The sequence below is a fragment of the Pseudophryne corroboree genome, chromosome 2, assembly GCF_028390025.1.
Source record: "Pseudophryne corroboree isolate aPseCor3 chromosome 2, aPseCor3.hap2, whole genome shotgun sequence".
Classification (NCBI taxonomy): Eukaryota; Metazoa; Chordata; class Amphibia; order Anura; family Myobatrachidae; genus Pseudophryne; species Pseudophryne corroboree.
In genome coordinates, this window is record NC_086445.1 from 575770658 (window position 1) to 575790809 (window position 20152).

General features: G+C 46.7%; 1 protein-coding gene across 4 annotated transcripts in view; it reads right to left on the minus strand.

Annotated features, from left to right (window-relative positions):
- Positions 1 to 544: 544 nt before the first annotated feature.
- The window catches only part of CLSPN (claspin), a 410714-nt gene continuing 391106 nt past the window's right edge, over positions 545 to 20152 (minus strand). For 3 of the 4 annotated variants that reach the window (XM_063954464.1, XM_063954463.1, XM_063954466.1), the window contains exons 24-25: positions 10399 to 10560; positions 545 to 1762 (exon numbers count right to left, since the gene is read on the minus strand). In XM_063954464.1, coding sequence (XP_063810534.1) covers positions 1652 to 1762; positions 10399 to 10560 — 273 coding nt within the window. In that variant the 3' untranslated portion in view covers positions 545 to 1651. The remainder of the gene's footprint in view (positions 1763 to 10398; positions 10561 to 20152) is intronic. The other variant, XM_063954465.1, reaches the window with a different exon arrangement.

Consider the following 20152-nt stretch of genomic DNA (forward strand, 5'->3'; position numbering starts at 1 on the left):
CCAGCTTTAGGCAACCCCAATGTTAAACGGTGACCAGCTCCGGATGGCACCAAACTGAACTGGCTAAGAGAGGTGTATGAGGCGGAGCAGTGCATCCTTAATTGTTCAGTGCCTTGATCTATGGTCTCCACCATTATACCCAAGGTCATTCCTGTGGATACCTATGGACCCTGAAGAAACTTTTTTGGCACAGATTTTAATGGCACATTTATGAGATATCAAAACTTTTTGGGAAGCATAAATAGAAAAATATATGTAAGCTACATATTTTGATAAATGTTTTTCTACGATTTTTGTCAATATACATTGTCAGATATTACTATTTACTGCTCTTATTCGCATTGAGTAGTGCGTGGTATTTTCTTATATTTATGCTGTTTTTTATTGTTTGCAAAATCTAAACATATACTGTACTTTTCATATGCATGAGATATTAAAATTTGCTTCTGAAAACACTGACTTATTGGTGAATGTATACTTGAATAAGATTTGCCTATCAATTGTTTAGCTTAAGCTCCCTCTAGTGGCCCTTCTCAAAACAAAATTTTATACAAAATTGACAAAAAACTTTATTTTAAAAAAATCTAAACAGTACTTTCTTTACAATAATTTACAATATTGTACACAAAGAAAAATATTACACATTTTCAGACATAATATACATTAAATAAAAGGTAAATGTCCCTTTAGAAAATTTTATTAAAATAATTCAGATAAACAAACCTAAAGTTAGAGTGTATGTGACATGAGGTTGACATTCACTGTGTAGTAGTATGTTGCCTTCACAATACAGACATAGGGATCACAACACAGATTCATTGGTCCTTATAGCATTACACCAATGAGGGTGGTATAACTTTAAAAATGAAACTCACTGGTATGTTTAAGTTATAACTCCTACCAGGGTAAAATGATCTAAGAAGCATTAAACCTGTATTGGGATCCCAGTACCAGCATTGGGAGGTCGACATACTCCTCCACATGAGTTTGGGTACAGGAGGTCGGCAATCACTAATTTATAGAAGAATGGCAGGTTTGATCATGCAGATGGCTACATAACAGAATCAAAAGTGATCTACCAGCATTTAATTGGTGCAGGGAACTGTTCATAATGACTGAAATACAAGTCAGCTTGATTTGTGGTAGATTGGATGAACACGCAAAATAAATAAATAAAATCTGCAAGATAAGGAATGGTAATCAAATCAATTTTAAGATATCTAAAAATGAACATCACCAAATTAACTGAAATTCAGGAAACATAAAATAGTAGAAACTAACAAAGCAGACATTGTGCTGTTTATACTCAAAATTCATTTAGATTCCGTACCTGACCCACGTATTTCAGATCACACAGACTGCAATGTACATGGCGCATTATGAAAGACTATTTTACAGACACAATTATATCACAAGACATAAAACATCTACAACATAAAATTTTTAAATATATATATATAGAAATGCAATACAAGGAATATGGAAAGATAACATCTTTCTGTAAAAATCTGAACACATTCAAGTAAAATTCAGCATTGCTGCCTGTAGACTTCATGCGTGAAGTACATAGCCATCGTCTTATAAGAACAGCCACTCTAGCTTCCTACATCTTCTCAGAGTAAACAGTGAACGGCAAATAAAGTGCAGTATGCTAATTCTCTAAGAAAGGGAAGATACTACGATTCTTGCTGTTAGTAATGGAATTATCAAACTTTAAACGCTTGGGAGAAGGGGTGGCAACAGCAATGTTCTTTCTAACCTGCTGAAAAAAAAGGAGAGAACAATGTGAATGGCAGAAAGCTTTATAATATCTAACACAAGTTTTTCCCATGACATATGCTAAATGAATTAATTGAAAAGAAATAAAATCAGTCCAAACAGCTCACAGGTGTAAGGACTGCAAATGAGATCATTACTAATACAAAACAAGTAACTAGATTTAGTAAATGTAGCTTGAATATGCAGCACCGAGTTATCCTTACTGTTAATGCATTGACTGGAAACCAAATGAATAGGGAAGGTGACTAGGACAGTAAGTGTTTTCAAAGCTCAGATTTTTCTTTATCCCTCATACTGCAACGCTATACCACAGTGCCCTCCAGATCTCTTGGTGTGAGGCGGATTATCAGATCTATTTGCAGAAAGGTCTTGGCAGCAGTCACAGACTTGTCTCCCCTATTCTTAAAAAATGTACCCTTGATCCAACAATCTCTACAACTACCGACCCATCTCTCTCCTCCCTTTTGCCTTCAAACTCCTTGCACGTATTGTCTACAACCACCTCACTGTCTTTCTTTCTTCCCACTCTGGTTTCCATCCTCTGCACTCCACTGAAACTGCCCTCACGAATGTCTGGAATGACCTCCTTGCTGCTAAATCCAGGGGCCACTGCTCTCTACTTATTCTCCTTTACCTCTCTGCTGCTTTTGACACTGTAGACCACCCTCTTCTCCTGTAAATCCTTTACTTCCTTCCCTTGGTTTGTGTGATATTGCTCTCTCCTGGCTGTCCTCCTACCTTTCTGACCGTTCCTTCTCAGTCTCCTCTCGTGACTCCACCCCCCCCCCCAACCCTTCCTCTACCAGTAAGTGTCCCCCCAAGGTTCTGTTCTTGGGCTTCTCCTTTTCTCTCTCTACATATCCTCATGTAGGTGAGCTCATTAGCTCTTGACTTACAATATCATATCTACATTGACGATACTCAAATCTACCTTTCCTCCCCTGCTCTCCTCACTCGTATCTCCAACTGTCTCTCTGCTATCTCCTCCTGGATGTCCTAGCGCTTTCTTAAACTTAACATGTCTAAAACTGAGCTTCCCTCCTTCCCGCATAATCTCACCTCCCACAATTTAAGTATCCATTGATGGCACAACTATCTCCTCTAGCCACAAAGTGCGATGCCTTAGAGTAATCCTGCACTTCTCCCTCTCCTTCAAACCACACATTCAGTACCTCTCACAAACCTGCTGTTTCCATCTCAAAAACAACTCCAGGATCAGGCCCTCTCTCACCCAGGCTGCTACTAACACCCTCATCCACTCACTGGTCATCTCCAGATTGGACTACTGCAATCTCCTCCTATCTGGCCTCCCTCAAAAATGCCTCTCTCCACTCTAATCTATCCTTAATGCTCCTGCCCGTCTCCTCTTCCTCACCAAACGTACTACTTCCACATCCCCTCTCTTGCAGAATCTTCACTGGCTACCCTTCCCATTCAGAATCCAATTCAAGCTTCTCCCACTCCCCTACAAAGCCCTCACCCACTCTTCTCCCTCTTACATCTCTGACCTTCTCTCTTTACACATTTCCACCTGTCCTCTTCGCTCTGCTAATGCATGCTGTCTCTCCTGCCAAATGATAACTCCTCCCACTCCTACCTACAAGATTTTGTACATGCTGCTCCCTATCTCTGAAATTCTCTACCTCTCCCCATCCAACTCTCAACCTCTCTACAAAACTTAAAATGGGCTCTCAAGACACACTTCTTTACCAATCCCAGCCAACTCTCCTCCTAACCCTCTTGTCTATGCTCACTGTCTACCCCTTGTCACCCCAGTCTGTTAGCCCCTCACCTTTTAGATTGTAAGCTCGCAAGAGCAGGGACTTCTTTCCTCATGTGCCTTTCCTTTTCTTAACACTATCTTATACTCCATACTCACTTTGATGGCATCTAAACCCTGGTTTTCTATACCTGTCCTATATTGTCTTGAACTGTTTGCTCATTTGATTATGTACTGTGTAATGGGCGCTGTGGATCCCTTGTGTGCCATATAAGGACTCCGTAAGGACCATGGGGGAATAGACGGGCTCCGCAGGAGATAGGGCACTTTAAGAAAGCTTTGGATTCTGGGTGTGCACTGGCTCCTCCCTCTATGACCCTCATCCAGACCTCAGTTAGGGAAACTGTGCCCAGAGGAGATGGACAGTACGAGGAAGGATTTTTGTAAATCTAAGGGCGAGATTCATACCAGCCACACCGTATAACTTGTGATAAACTTACCCAGTTAACAGTATGAACAACGACATAGCCACGGTATCACCGAAAACTATAACACAACCCTTATGTAAGCAATACCTATATAAAAGTCTTGCAGAAGAAGTCCGCACTTGGGACGGGCACCCAGCATCCTCTACGGACTACGAGAAATAGATTTACCGGTAAGTAAAATCTTATTTTCTCTAACGTCCTTGAGGATGCTGGGACTCCGTAAGGACCATGGGGATTATACCAAAGCTCCCAAACGGGCGGGAGAGTGCGGATGACTCTGCAGCACCGATTGAGCAAACAGGAGGTCCTCCTCAGCCAGGGTATCAAACTTATAGAACTTTGCAAAGGTGTTTGTCCCCGACCAAGTAGCTGCTCGGCACAACTGTAATGCCGAGACCCCTCGGGTAGCCGCCCAAGAAGAGCCCACTTTCCTAGTGGACTGGGCCTTAACCGATTTCGGTAACAGCAATCCTGCCGTAGAATGCGCCTGCTGAATAGTGTTACAGCGAGCAATAGTCTGCTTTGAAGCAGGGGCGCCAACCTTGTTGGCCGCATACAGAACAAACAAAGCTTCAGTCTTCCTGATCCGAGCCGTTCTGGTCACATAAATCTTCAAAGCCCTGACTACATCCAGGGACTCGGAATCCTCAAAGTCCCTTGTAGCCACAGGCACGACAATAGGTTGGTTAACATGAAAAGATGAGACCACTTTTGGCAGAAAGTGAGGACGAGTCCTCAACTCTGCCCTATCCACGTGAAAAACCAAGTATGGGCTTTTAAGCGATAAAGCCGCCAATTCTGAAACACGTCTCGCCGAAGCTAACGCCAACAACATGACCACTTTCCATGTGAGGTATTTCAACTCCACAGTTTTAAGTGGTTCAAACCAAGGTGACTTGAGGAAACGTAACACCACGTTAAGATCCCAAGGCGCCACCGGAGGTACAAAGGGAGGCTGAATATGCAGCACCCCCTTCACAAAAGTCTGTACCTCAGGAAGAGAGGCTAATTCTCTTTGAAAGAAAATGGATAAGGCCGAAATCTGGACCTTTATGGACCCTAATTTTAGGCCCAAGGTCACTCCTGTTTGAAGGAAGTGAAGTAGAAGGCCCAAATGGAACTCCTCCGTAGGAGCAGCTCTGGCCTCACACCAAGAAACATATTTCCGCCATATACGGTGATAATGTTTTAACGTCACGTCTTTCCTAGCCTTGATCAGGGTAGGAATGACTTCCTCCGGAACTACTTTTACCGCTAGGATCCGGCGTTCAACCGCCATGCCGTCAAACGCAGCCGCGGTAAGTCTTGGAACAGACAGGGCCCCTGCTGCAGCAGGTCCCGCCTTAGAGGAAGAGGCCACGGATCTTCTGTGAGCAACTCTTGTAGTTCCGGATACCAAGTCCTCCGTGGCCAATCTGGAACAATGAGGATTGTTCTGACCCTGCTTATTCTTACAATTCTCAACACCTTGGGTATGAGAGGAAGAGGAGGAAACACATAGACCGATCTGAACACCCAAGGTGTCACCAGAGCGTCTACCGCTACCGCCTGAGGGTCCCTTGACCTGGCGCAATACCGCTTTAGCTTTTTGTTGAGACGGGATGCCATCAAGTCTATTTGAGGCAGGCCCCACCGATCCGCGATTTGTGCAAAGACTTCTTGATGAAGTCCCCACTCCCCCGGATGCAGGTCGTGCCTGCTGAGGAAGTCCGCCTCCCAGTTGTCCACCCCCGGGATGAACACCGCGTACAGCGCGCTTACATGGTCTTCCGCCCAGCGTAGAATCCTGGTCGCTTCTGCCATGGCCACTCTGCTCCTTGTTCCGCCTTGGCGGTTTATATGAGCCACTGCCGTGACATTGTCTGACTGAATCAGAACCGGTCTTCTCTGAAGTAAGTTCTCCGCTTGGCGCAGGGCGTTGTATATGGCCCTCAACTCCAGGACGTTGATGTGGAGACAAGTCTCCAGGCTTGACCAGAGACCTTGGAAATTTCTTCCCAGTGCCACTGCTCACCAGCCTCGGAGGCTTGCGTCCGTGGTTACCAAGACCCAGTCCTGAATGCCGAACCTGCGACCCTCTAGAAGGTGAGCACTGTTCAGCCACCACAGGAGAGATACCCTGGTCCTGGGAGACAGGGTGATCCTTTGATGCATTTGTAAATGGGACCCGGACCACTTGTCCAAGAGGTCCCACTGAAAAGTCCTCGCATGGAATCTGCCAAAAGGGATGGCCTCGTATGAAGCCACCATCTTCCCCCGGACCCGTGTGCACTGAAACCTTCTTTGGTTTCAATAGGTTCCTGACCATGGCCATGAGTTCCTGAACCTTTTCGATCGGAAGAAAAACCTTTTTCTGGTCTGTGTCTAGGATCAGGCCCAGAAAGGTCAGACGCGTTGTAGGAACTAGCTGGGACTTCGGTATATTGAGAATCCAGCCGTGTAGCTGCAACGTCTTCATGGACAGAGACACGCTGTCCAGCAACTTCTCCCGAGATCTCGCCTTTATTAGGAGATTGTCCAAGTATGGGATAATTGTGACCCCCTGCCTGCGCAGGAGCACCATCATTTCCGCCATTACCTTGGTGAAAATCCTCAGGGCCGTGGAAAGCCCAAACGGCAACGTCTGAAATTGGTAGTGACAGTCCTGCACTGCAAATCTCAGGAATGCCTGATGAGGGGGGAATATTGGAACATGAAGATATGCATCCTTTATGTCCAGGGACACCATCCAATCCCCCCCCCTCCAAGCTGGCGATGACCGCCCGGAGTGATTCCATTTTGAACTTGAACCTTTTCAAGTACAAGTTCAGAGATTTCAGGTTTAAAATGGGCCTGACCGAACCGTCCGGTTTCGGGACCACAAACGGGGTTGAGTAATATCCCTCTCCCTGCTGGAGATGAGGAACTGTGACAATCACCTGTTGAACATACAATTTTTGGATTGCTGTCAACACTGACTCCCTCTGACGGGGAAGTCGGCAGAGCCGATTTGAAAAACCGGCGAGGAGGCAAGTCTTCGAATTTCAGCCTCTATCCCTGAGCAACAATCTCTATTGCCCAGGGATCCACCTGCGATTGAACCCAGACGTGGCTGAAAAACCGAAGACGAGCCCCCACCAGATCTGCCTCCCCCCGGGAAGCCCCAGCGTCATGCGGTGGACTTTGCAGACGCAGTGGGGGGACTTCTGCTCTTGGGAACTAGCTGTGTGCAGCTTCTTTCCCCTGCCTTTCCTCTGGTAACAAAGGACGATCCCCGCACCTTCTTGTTTTTATTGGAACGAAAGGACTGCATTTGATAATGAGGTGCTTTCTTAGTATGCTGCGGCGGGACATAAGGTAAGAAATTCGACTTACCAGCCGTAGCCGTAGAGACCAGGTCCGAGAGGCCGTCTCCAAACAACTCCTCCCCCTTGTACGGCAAGGACTCCATGTGCCGCTTAGAATCGGCATCTCCCGTCCACTGCCGGGTCCACAGGAGTCGCCTAGCAGAAATAGACATAGCATTTATTCTGGAACTTAATAAACAAATGTCTCTCTGAGCATCTCTCATATACAAGGCAGCATCTCTGATATGCTCTATGGTCATTTGAATGGCATCCCTATCTAAGGTGTCAATCTCCGCAGATAAGGAATCTGCCCATGCCACAACTGCACTACAAACCCAGGCTGACGCCATAGCCGGTCTAGCAATAGTACCGGAGTGAGTGTAAATGTGCTTCAAGGTAATTTCCTGCCTGCGATCGGCCGGTTCCTTGAGGGAAGCCGTATCCTGAGAAGGCAGTGCCACCTTTTTGGACAAGCGTGTTAGCGCCTTGTCCACTTTTGGTGAAGATTCCCAGCGTATTCCATCAGTTTGTGGAAAAGGATACGCCATAAGAATCCTTTTGGGAACCTGTGGTCTCCTATCCGGAGAGTCCCAAGCCTTTTCGCACAATTCACTTAACTCAAATGATGATGGAAAAGTGACTTCAGGCTTTTTCTCTTTATACATGTGTACCCTCGTGTCAGGGACAGGGGGTTCCTCAGTAATATGCAAAACCTCTTTAATGGCCATAATCATGTACCGTATACCCTTAGCCACCTTCGGCTGTAATTTTGCATCTTCATAGTCGACACTAGAGTCAGAATCTGTGTCGGTATCTGTCATCGATCTGAGATATGGTGCGCTTCTGAGACCCCGACAGGCCTGGCGCTATAGGGACAGGCATGGACTGGGTACCTGACTGATCCCTAGCTTCTGCCTTGTCTAACCTTTTATGCAATAGATTTACATTTGCATTCAAGACATTCAGCATATCCACCCATTCCGCTGTCTGCGTTGCCGACGGCGACCTGACATTCAAACACTCCCCCTCCACCGTAAGCGAGCCTTCCTCGTCAAACATGTCAACACACACGTACCGACACACTTCACACACACAGGGAACCCCTTTTCTGAAGACAGTATCCCTGTCAAGGCCCTTTGGAGAGACAGAGAGTATGCCAGCACACACCCCAGCACAATAACCCTGGAGACCAACACACAATGTTTCCCCCCAGCAGCGCTGTGTAATATGTAAACCGCCAATTATGTGGCCCCCCCCCCCCCCCCCTCTTTTAAGCACCCTTTCACCGCGTGTAAGCAGGGGAGAGTCCGGGGAGCTTCCTCTCAGCAGTGCTGTGGAGAAAAAATGGCGCTGGTGAGTGCTGAGGGAGAAGCCCCGCACCCTTGGCGGCGGGCTTCTGTCCCGCTCAAACTTAGTAAAATATGGCGGGGGCTCTTTTATATACATGTACAGAGCCCACCTGTACATGTATATAGTCTTTTTGCCATGTAGAGGTTATATTGCTGCCCAGGGCGCCGCCGCCCCCCCTGCGCCCTGCACCCTTACAGTGACCGGAGTGTGTGAAGTGTATGGGAGCAATGACGCACAGCTGCAGTGCTGTGCGTTACCTCAGTGAAGCTGAAGGCTTCTGCCGCCTGAGACGTCTTCTGACTTCTGGCTCTGTGAGGAGAACGGCGGCGCGGCTCCGGGGGTGGACGCCCAGTAAGAACCTGCGTTCACCCCCTCTGGAGCTAATGGTGTCCAGTAGCCGAGGAAGCAGAGCCTATCTTTGACAAGAAGGTCTGCTCCTCTCTCCTCAGTCCCTCGATGCAGGGAGCCTGTTGCCAGCAGTGCTCCCTGTGAAAAAGTAGTAAAAAATAGAAGAAAAATCCAAACAAAAATGCTTTCAGGCAGAGAACTCTGGAGAGCTCTCTACAGTGCACCCATCTTGCTCTGGGCACAGTGTAAAACTGAGGTCTGGAGGAGGGTCATAGAGGGAGGAGCCAGTGCACACCCAGAATCCAAAGCTTTTTTAAAGTGCCCTATCTCCTGCGGAGCCCGTCTATTCCCCCATGGTCCTTACGGAGTCCCAGCATCCTCAAGGACATTAGAGAAAATAACAATAAATAAAAAAAGGTACATTTACAAAGTACCTTCTCAGCATGTTTGACCTCAAAATTCACAGCAACCCTAATGATAACTGCAAAGCCTGGTGTGTTTTGCACTAATTAGTATCTTTTTAAATTTGAGATGAAACCCGTGGCTTGCAAAAGCAGTTGGTTAATAACTATAGCCCTTAAGTGTCCAGATCGGTCAGTCTACTTACCAAAGGAAGTTGCCAATTGTGCCTTAAGTTTGGACAATTTTTATTTTTACAGGGAATACTGCTGCTCATTTAAATTTTTCTTGCAGCAATTTCAAATCTAGAACCCAACACTTCAGAGTGTGTTTATGAGCAATCTTTAAAAGGGCAATACATATACTAGCAAGACAAGGCTAGTAAAAGCACTGCCCTTTTAAATACCTATCATAAACACGATCAGAAGATCAGAAGTGCCAGGTTCTACAACACAACACATTGTAATTAAGCCCCTTGGTCTACACAGTTTTAAAACATCCTCCATTTGCACCCCTGGAGTGTGTGGAGTTAAACATGCTTTTAGATTAACCAGATATAACTCTGTATATTCAGGTGCAATAATGGTCACCAAAAACCCCACAAATTATCTATTATTGTGCTGCTCCTACCAACTATTTCTGAAATAATTCAGAAAAAAAAATATCATGAAAAGCAACTTTCATTTGGAATCAAAATAGCATTAAACATAAGTATATATAAATACGTCTATAGTGGATTATTTTATAACGTCCAGGAAGGTAATTTACCCCAGAAAAGATTCAAAAGACCAGACCACTTTAAAGCACTTAACAGATGTCCTTAGTGCCTAATTGAATACATTCCAATGGTTGTAGAGCGGTAGAATCAAGTCCACTTTAATTACGTGGAAGACCAGTTCTACCGTGAGAAGTGTTTTAGGTTGCCAATATTAAACTGCTTCAGCATGAAATGTTCCCAGTTACAATTGCTGCAGATAGGCCATATTACCTTTGATGTAGGTTTTTCTGTAGATAAGTCTTTCTTTTTTGGAGACAGAGTTTGAAAAACAAAGTTCCTCGAGTTTCTTGGTGCATTGGGATTCAGGTCGGACATTGTAGCCAGTTTTTGAAGTACAGCCTTTGGCTTGTTTAACAGAGAACCTGTCTTCATCTGAAACAAAAGGGTGCAGGGTGATATTTATGAAAATCTGCCATACAAATACTATGTCCATGCCATATGACATTCTATATTATGAATAGTTTTCATACACAAAACCAAAAAATTACAGCTGCAGTAACAATTACTATATGTTGCAAACTCTTACGTATTGCCGACATGTCGATAGGACAATGCCAACATAGTTATACTTTTATTTTATCCTATTGACATTCTGACAATTTCGACAAACTCCTTCTTACAAACTAATCTGAGGGCAGCAGTGTCATCACATATAGGCATACTTTAACTTGGGATATTACAGAATGAAATACATTGGTAAAACCAAATGCCAATTTTACGTCAAAGAAAAAATATTCACCTTTGTTTATATGCTACTGTGAAGGATAGTTGCCTACACTTACACATTGCAATGCTTCATTTAACTAGAGTTTATAGTTTGGTAAAATATGTAGAAACATACTAGACCTTTGCATTTTTAAAGTGACAATTATTAAGAGTAAACTTCATAAACACCCTATGGCAGTCGTTTTAATGGGTTAGTAGTTCCTTTCTATATTAGACAAATAGTTTAAAAATACCACCTGTGATGGTATATATAGGGCAAACGTTCAGGATCTCTGCAGACGAAATACCGGTGCAAGAACATTGCACAGAACCCCCCTCATCTTGGCATGTGGCTCAAATTATGACAATCGCAATGGTGTATAATACTATTACTAGAGTGGCCGCAACATCATGCAGTTTAAGGGACCGAGAAGAAGCTGTTGCACATGCCCAGTGGTAGCAGCTTATTCTACCAAGTTTGAGTCCTGAACCCGTACACTGGACCCAAGAGTAGCTATCAGGAAGAGGAGACAGGAGCCTTATCATAAGGTGGGAGAAAATGTCTTTAGAAAATGCAGTACTGGTTCTATTATGTTTGTGTATATATTATGGTATGTTTAAACTTTTCCCGACCACTTATCTTATAGTATTTAAATATGTTTTATACAGCCTGTACCCTAGACCATGGTTTCTCAAACTTGGTCCCCAGGACCCCAAACAGGACAAGTTTTCCAGGTCACCCTGCACTTGAATACCATTGCTTCCTCAGCCAGTATGGTAACCTCTATAGTGGATAGAAGTACTGGTCGGCTATGTCCTTGGACCGCAAGCACAGACTAAACATAATTTGTCAGTTGTTCCCTATCAAGGGTACTTCTGTTTGGGGAAAAACCTAGATTTAATCATACAGGTGTGGATGGATGGAATATATTTTACAACTCCGGTTATTGAAGCTGCTCTGGTACATTCAATTAAGGTCAAAACTGCCGTCTTGTCGAAAAGCCAGCAGTTTTCGACGTTTTCAGGTCGGAAGGGGTTCCGACTTATTCAGTCCCGAGCATTTTTATTCGACAAGTCGGGTAATTTGATATACAGGTTAAAGGACGTATGTCAGTCAAAGTCCATTTTAGCCAGCAGTGTGGTATGAAAAGTTATGGACAGTTTTTCATAAACGTCATATTGTAGCATAAATTGCTTGAATGCTGACAAAATAACTATATGCATGGACTGCTACTTAAACACACCACACTGAATGCATGATTCACTTGGATACTAACAAAAGTTGTGGAAGAAGTTTCATTGCAATATAGCTTTGGCGTTGTTACTAACTTTGTTTCTTGTATGTTTTGCATGATCTGTCCGACTACGAACAATAAAATTAAGGAAAATATATACTGCATAGAAAGTGTGAGATTATCTTTTTAAAGGGAGCTTTTTATTGTGTATCCTTTCTTAATGTGATTTTATGTGATGCTGGCTGATATCATGAATGTTTAACAATTATCTTTATTTACAGAATAAATCTACATCAGATTGAAGAAGCACATTCTCGTTGCTTCTTTTCTGTTCTACTATATAAGGGGTTAATACCAATTATCCCTGAGAATAGCCGCATTCAAATCTGATCAATCGCAGCGCCAGAAAAATTTGGTTTGAACGTTTGTGAATATTGGCTGCACTGTTCACAAGAGACAGAATCAGATGATACTGGAGAGAATCTAGTGTGACATACACTGCACAGCTTGTGTTTACCCATGTTTCACAGTAAGCGCAAGAACATACATACAGACAGTAATACTGATCAAGCCTGCCCTTACTCTATGTGAGAGGAGACACAGAAAGACACCAGCACACCCCTAGCTGCACAATCCTAGTGAGGCCGACAGCTAATTATATCACAGTAACACTAATAATTTGTCCAGTAGAGGACCCAGATAGTGTACAATAGCGACTCTCCCCCTTTGTTACACCCTGTACTAGTTTTCTGGCACCAAAATGCCTCTGGTCCTGCTCTGAGGTAGTTCCGCCCCCTCCAATGGAGCAGGAGATACCTCAGTGATTTTTTTTTATACTAGCAAGGGTCTCCTGTTTACTTAAAAACATCACACAAGTGCTAGCTCAAGCTGTTTGAAGCCAGTCTACACGTGGAACTCTAGCGGGTCTCCCCCAGAAGGGTCCCATATGCCGCGCCCGCGTTCAGGCCCACTTTGAACCAGGGGACCCACCTAGCGGGGCTCCCGGATTGTACTCACAACCTTCAGGCATATGTTAGGGATGTGCGGCGTGCTGCGGTTTTGACAGCCAAGCCGAAGTGCCCCACTGAACAACAGCCCCTCAGGACAGTGGTCCTGCAGCGGGGAATCGGCTCTGCACCTCGCAAGGCCGGTGACCGCACCACCCTAACTCCCACGGTGCAGGTATGCTGTTACCCAAACAGCATACCGAAAAAGGAGATTTATGGTAAGAACTTACGTTTGTTAAATCTTTCTGCGAGGTACACTAGGTTCCACAGGGATAATATCGGGGTGTAGAGTTGGATCTTGATCCGAGACACCAACAGGCTAAAAGCTTTGACTGTTCCCAGGATGCTTAGCGCCGCCGCCGCCTCCTCTATAACCCCGCCTCCGTGCACAGGAGCTCAGTTTTGTTAACCAGCCCAATGCAGTAGCAGGTAAGAGAGACGACAACAGTTTGTAGCCACATACACCACACACTCATGACAGGAAAAGGTGTCAGCGGCTAATGCCATACAAACCCAAAGAAGCTAAGTGCGGCAGGGTGGGCGCCCTGTGGAACCCAGTGTACCTCACAGAAAGATTTAACAAAGGTAAGTTCTTACCATAAATCTCCTTTTCTGTAGTGGGGTACACTGGGGTTCCACAGGTATAACATCGGGGATGGCCTAAAGCAGTTCCTCATGGGAGGTGATGCACTGTAGCGGGCACAAGAACTCGGCGTCCAAAGGAGGCATCCTGGGAGGCGGAAGTATCGAAGGCATAGAACCTTATGAACGTGTTCAATGAGGACCACGTAACTGCCTTGCACAATTGTTCAAGGGTCGCACCACGGCGGGCCGCCCAAGAAGGTTGAACAGACAGAGTAGAATGGGCTTTAATAATATCAGGAGCTGGAAGGCCAGCCTGTACATAAGCATGTGCAATCAATCCATCTGGCCAAGGTCTGCTTATTAGCAGGCCAGCCACGTTTATGAAAACCAAAAAGGACAAAGAGGGAATCAGATCTCCGTATTTATGTGAAGAGGACCGTTTCTCGTCGGAGAGCCCGTACCACATCCAAAGACCGCTCTTTGGAAGATAAACCTGGAGAGGTAAAAGCCAGAACCACAATCTCTTGGTTAAGGTGGAAAGATGACACCACCTTAGGCAGATAACCAGGACGGGTTCTGAGAACCGCACGGTCACGGTGAAAAATCAGAAAGGGTGACAGACAGGACAAGGCAACCAAATCTGAAACTTGTCTAGCAGATGCAATAGCCAGCAGAAACAAGACCTTATGGAGTAAGCCACTTAAGGTCCACAGACTCAAGAGGTTCAAACGGACACTCTTGTAAGGCGTCCAGAACACAAACAAATCCCAAGGAGCCACAGGCGGGACATAAGGAGGTTGAATCCGTTAAACACTGAGTGAAAGTATGAACGTCAGGCAAAGACGCAGTTTTTCTCTGAAACCACACCGACAAGGCAGAAATATGTACCTTGAGGGAGGCCAGACGAAGGCCCAAGACCAGGCCCTGTTGCAGGAAAGACAAAAGTTTGGCAGTACTGAACTTGCATGCATCATAATTGTGAGTCGCACACCAGGCGAAGTAAGAATTCCAGACCCTATGATAAATCCGAGCAGAAGCCGGTTTACGGGCCTTCAACATAGTTTGAATGACCGCCTCAGAAAAACCTTTGGCCCTCAGTAAGGAAGCTTCAAGAGCCACGCCGTCAAAGCCAGCCGAGCCAAATCCTGGTAGACACAAGGACCCTGGGTAGAACGAGGAGGCCTGGGCGCTGTGGAAACAGAAGAGGACGCTCTATCGCTAGAACCTGCAGGTCTGAGAACTAATGCAGTCTGGGCCACGCTGGAGCGATTAGAAGTGGTATTCCTCCTTCTTGCTTGAACTTCTTTATCACCCTGGGCAGAAGTGACACCGGAGGGAACACTTACGGCAGAAAAAAGTTCCATGGAATTGCCAGTGCATCCACGAACGCTGCTTGAGGAACCCTTGTCCTTGCTCTGAAGACCGGAACTTTGTGATCGTGTTGAGACGCCATCAGGTCTACATCTGGTAGCCCCACATGTCCACGAGGAGTTGAAAGACCTCCGGATGAAGGCTCCACTCTCCGGTGTGCACGTTCTGACGACTGAGGAAGTCTGCTTCCCAGTTTAGGACCCCCGGAATGAATTCTGCCGATATGGCTGGCAGATGGCGTTCCGCCCAACTAAGAATCTTTGAAACTTCCATCAGTGCTTTGCGGCTTCGGGTGCTGCCTTGATTTATGTACACCACCGTGGTGGCGTTGTCCGACTGTACCTGAACAGGCCTGTTCTGTACTTGGGGCAGGGCTAGTGTCAACGCATTGAAAACTGCCCACAATTCCAGAATGTTTATCGGGAGGAGGGATTCCTCCCTGTTCCACCGACCCTGAAGAAAATGTTGCTCCAACAGCACGCCCCAACCCCGCAGACTGGCATCCGTCGTCAGAAGGAACCACTTGGAGATCCAGAATGGACGACCCCTGCTCTGTTGTTGGTCTTGCAGCCACCAAGTCAGTGACAGACGGACTGCCGGAGTCCAGGATATCATGTGATACCTGATCCGGTGAGGCAGGCCGCACCACTCAGAGAGAATAAACCTCTGCAGAGGGCGGGAATGAAATTGAGCGTACGCCACCATGTCGAAAGCAGACATCAAGAGGCCTAGAACTTGCATCGCCGAGTGTATTGACAAGAGGAAGCATCTTATCTTGTCCTGAAGCTTCAAGACCTTCTCCGGAGACAAAAATAACCTCTGGTTGTGGGTGTCCAATAGTGCTCCCAGGTGCACCATGCTCTGAGCAGGAACCAGGGAAGACTTCTTCCAGTTGATGAGCCACCCGTGGGCTTGCAGGAATTGGACAGTCAGTTCCAGATGTTGAAGTAGAACCTCTGGAGAGGTCACCAGGATCAACAAGTCGTCGAGATACTGCAGGATCCCGACACCCTGATGGTGGAGAAGGGCTGTCATTACCACCATGACCTTGGTGAAAACCCAATGAGCCGAGGTCAGACCAAAGGGCAAGGCCTGGAATTGAAAATGTAGGTTGCCAATAGCAAACCGCAGGTATTGCTGATGCAACACTGCAATAGGTATGTGCAGGTAAGCATCCTGTATGTCCGGGGATGCCATGTAGTCCTTGGGCTCCAAGCCAAGAACAATAGAGAGAAGAGTTTCCATAGGGAATTTGGAGACTTTCACAAATTTGTTCAAAGACTTGAGGTTGAGAATGGGCCGAGAAGATCCATTCGGTTTTGGGACAAGGAACAGCGTTGAATAGTACCCCCTGCCTCTCTGAGCCAGAGGCACCGGCACTACCACTGCCGTGTCCAGGAGGTATTGTACCACCAGATGGAGAGTCTTTGCTTTTACCACATCCGAAGGGACATTTGTTGAGCAAAACTGGCGAGGGGGACGTTTCTTGAAAGAGATGGCATATCTGTGAGCGACGACTTCTCTGACCCAGGCGTCCGAAGTGGTCTGTAACCATACCTGAGCAAACCGTAGAAGTCGGCCTCCCACTCTGGGATCCCCCAGAGGGAGGCCCGCCCCATCATGCAGCAGGCTTCCTGTTTTGGCAGCAGGCTTCCTGTTTTGGCAGCAGGTTTGGGCTTAGTGGATTTGGAAGTGCAAGCCTGTTTCGGGTACACCTGATCCTTTGCTTTACCTGGAGGTCGAAAGGAACGAATGGAAGTACTCTTAGCCTTCGGGGCCGAAGGAGTAGTACTAGGCAGACATGCAGTTTTAGCAGAAGCTAAGTCAGAACAATCTTGTTGAGATCTTCCCCAAAAAGAATGTTTCCCTTAAAAGAGATAATAAGATTTTACTCACCGGTAAATCTATTTCTCGTAGTCCGTAGTGGATGCTGGGGACTCCGTAAGGACCATGGGGAATAGACGGCTCCGCAGGAGACTGGGCACATCTAAGAAAGATTTAGGACTATCTGGTGTGCACTGGCTCCTCCCCCTATGACCCTCCTCCAAGCCTCAGTTAGGAACTGTGCCCGGAAGAGCTGACACAATAAGGAAGGATTTTTGAATCCCGGGAAAGACTCATACCAGCCACACCAAATAATACGTGATAGGAACCCCGGTTAACAGTATGATAACAAATGGAGCCTCTGAAGAGATGGCTCACAACAAAACCCGATTTTTGTAACAATAACTATGTACAGGTATTGCAGACAATCCGCACTTGGGATGGGCGCCCAGCATCCACTACGGACTACGAGAAATAGATTTACCGGTGAGTAAAATCTTATTTTCTCTGACGTCCTAGTGGATGCTGGGGACTCCGTAAGGACCATGGGGATTATACCAAAGCTCCCAAACGGGCGAGAGAGTGCGGATGACTCTGCAGCACCGAATGAGAGAATTCCAGGTCCTCCTCAGCCAGGGTATCAAATTTGTAGAATTTTGCAAACGTGTTTGCCCCCGACCAAGTAGCTGCTCGGCAAAGTTGTAAAGCCGAGACCCCTCGGGCAGCCGCCCAAGATGAGCCCACCTTCCGTGTGGAATGGGCTTTTACAGATTTAGGCTGTGGTAAGCCTACCGCAGAATGCGCCAGCTGAATAGTGCTACAAATCCAGCGCGCAATAGACTGCTTAGAAGCAGGAGCACCCAGCTTGGTGGGTGCATACAGGATAAACAGCGAGTCAGTCTTTCTGACTCCAGCCGTCCTGGAAATATAAATTTTTAGGGCCCTGACTACGTCCAGCAACTTGGAATCCTCCAAGTCCCTAGTAGCCGCAGGCACCACAATAGGTTGGTTCAAGTGAAAAGCTGAGACCACCTTTGGGAGAAACTGAGGACGAGTCCTCAATTCTGCCCTATCCATATGGAAAATCAGATGAGGGCTTTTACAAGACAAAGCCGCCAGTTCTGAAACCCGCCTGGCCGACGCCAAGGCCAACAGCATGACCACTTTCCACGTGAGATATTTTAAATCCACAGTCTTAAGTGGTTCGAACCAATGTGATTTCAGGGATGCCAAAACCACATTGAGATCCCAAGGTGCCACTGGGGGCACAAAAGGAGGCTGAATATGCAGTACTCCTTTGACTAAAGTCTGAACTTCGGGCAGTGAAGCCAGTTCTTTTTGGAAGAAAATCGACAGAGCCGAAATCTGGACCTTTATGGACCCCAATTTGAGGCCCAACGTCACCCCTGCTTGCAGGAAGTGCAGGAATTGACCCAGTTGAAATTCCTCCGTCGGGGCCTTCATGGCCTCACACCAAGCAACATATTTTCGCCAAATGCGGTGATAATGTCTTGCGGTGACATCCTTCCTGGCTTTGATCAGGGTAGGGATGACTTCCTCCGGAATACCCTTTTCCTTCAGGATCCGGTGTTCAACCGCCATGCCGTCAAACGCAGCCGCGGTAAGTCTTGGAACAGACAGGGTCCCTGCTGCAGCAGGTCTTGTCTGAGCGGCAGAGGCCAAGGGTCCTCTGTAAGCATCTCTTGAAGTTCCGGGTACCAAGCTCTTCTTGGCCAATCCGGAACCACGAGTATGGTTTTCACTCCTCGCCTTCTTATTATTCTCAGTACCTTGGGTATGAGAGGTAGAGGAGGAAACACATAAACCGACTGGTACACCCATGGTGTCACTAGAGCGTCCACCGCTATCGCCTGAGGGTCTCTTGACCGGGCGCAATATCTTTTCAACTTCTTGTTGAGGCGGGACGCCATCATGTCTACCTGTGGTTTTTCCCACCGGTTGACCAGCATTTGGAAGACTTCTGGATGAAGTCCCCATTCTCCCGGGTGGAGGTCGTGCCTGCTGAGGAAGTCTGCTTCCCAGTTGTCCACTCCCGGAATGAACACTGCCGTCAGTGCTAACACATGATTCTCTGCCCATCTGAGAATCCTTGTGGCTTCTGCCATCGCCATCCTGCTTCTCGTACCGCCCTGTCTGTTTACATGGGCGACCGCCGTGATGTTGTCTGACTGGATCAGTACCGGCTGGTTTTGAAGCAGGGGTCTTGCCTGGCTTAGGGCATTGTATATGGCCCTTAGCTCCAGGATATTTATGTGAAGAGAAATCTCCTGATTTGACCACAGTCCTTGGAAATTTCTTCCCTTTGTGACTGCTCCCCAGCCCCGAAGGCTGGCATCCGTGGTCACCAGGACCCAGTCCTGTATTCCGAATCTGCGGCCCTCTAGTAGATGAGCCCTCTGCAGCCACCACAGCAGCGACACCCTGGTTCTGGCCGATAGGGTTATCCGCTGTTGCATCTGGAGATGGGACCCGGACCATTTGTCCAACAGGTCCCACTGGAACGTCCTTGCGTGGAACCTTCCAAATGGAATTGCTTCGTACGAAGCTACCATTTTTCCCAGGACTCGTGTGCAATGATGTACCGACACTTTTCCTGGTTTTAGAATGTCTCTGACCAGAGATGACAATTCCTCGGCTTTTTCCAGTGGAAGAAACACTCTTTTCTGGTCTGTGTCCAGAATCATTCCCAGGAACAGAAGACGTGTCGTCGGGACCAGCTGTGACTTTGGAATGTTTAGAATCCAGCCGTGCTGTTGTAGCACTTCCTGAGAAAGTGCCACCCCCACTATCAACTGTTCTTTGGACCTCGCCTTTATCAGGAGATCGTCCAAGTACGGGATAATTAAAACTCCCTTCTTGCGAAGGAGTATCATCATTTCGGCCATTACCTTGGTAAAGACCCTCGGTGCCGTGGATAACCCGAACGGCAGCGTCTGGAACTGATAGTGAGTCCTGTACCACAAATCTGAGGTACTCCTGGTGCGGAGGGTAAATGGGGACATGCAGGTACGCATCCTTGATGTCCAGGGATACCATGTAATCCCCCTCCTCCAGGCTCGCAATAACCGCCCTGAGCGATTCCATCTTGAACTTGAACCTTTTGATATAAGTGTTCAAGGTTTTTAAATTTAAGATGGGTCTCACCGAACCGTCCGGTTTCGGTACCACAAACATTGTGGAGTAGTAACCCTTTCCTTGCTGAAGGAGGGGTACCTT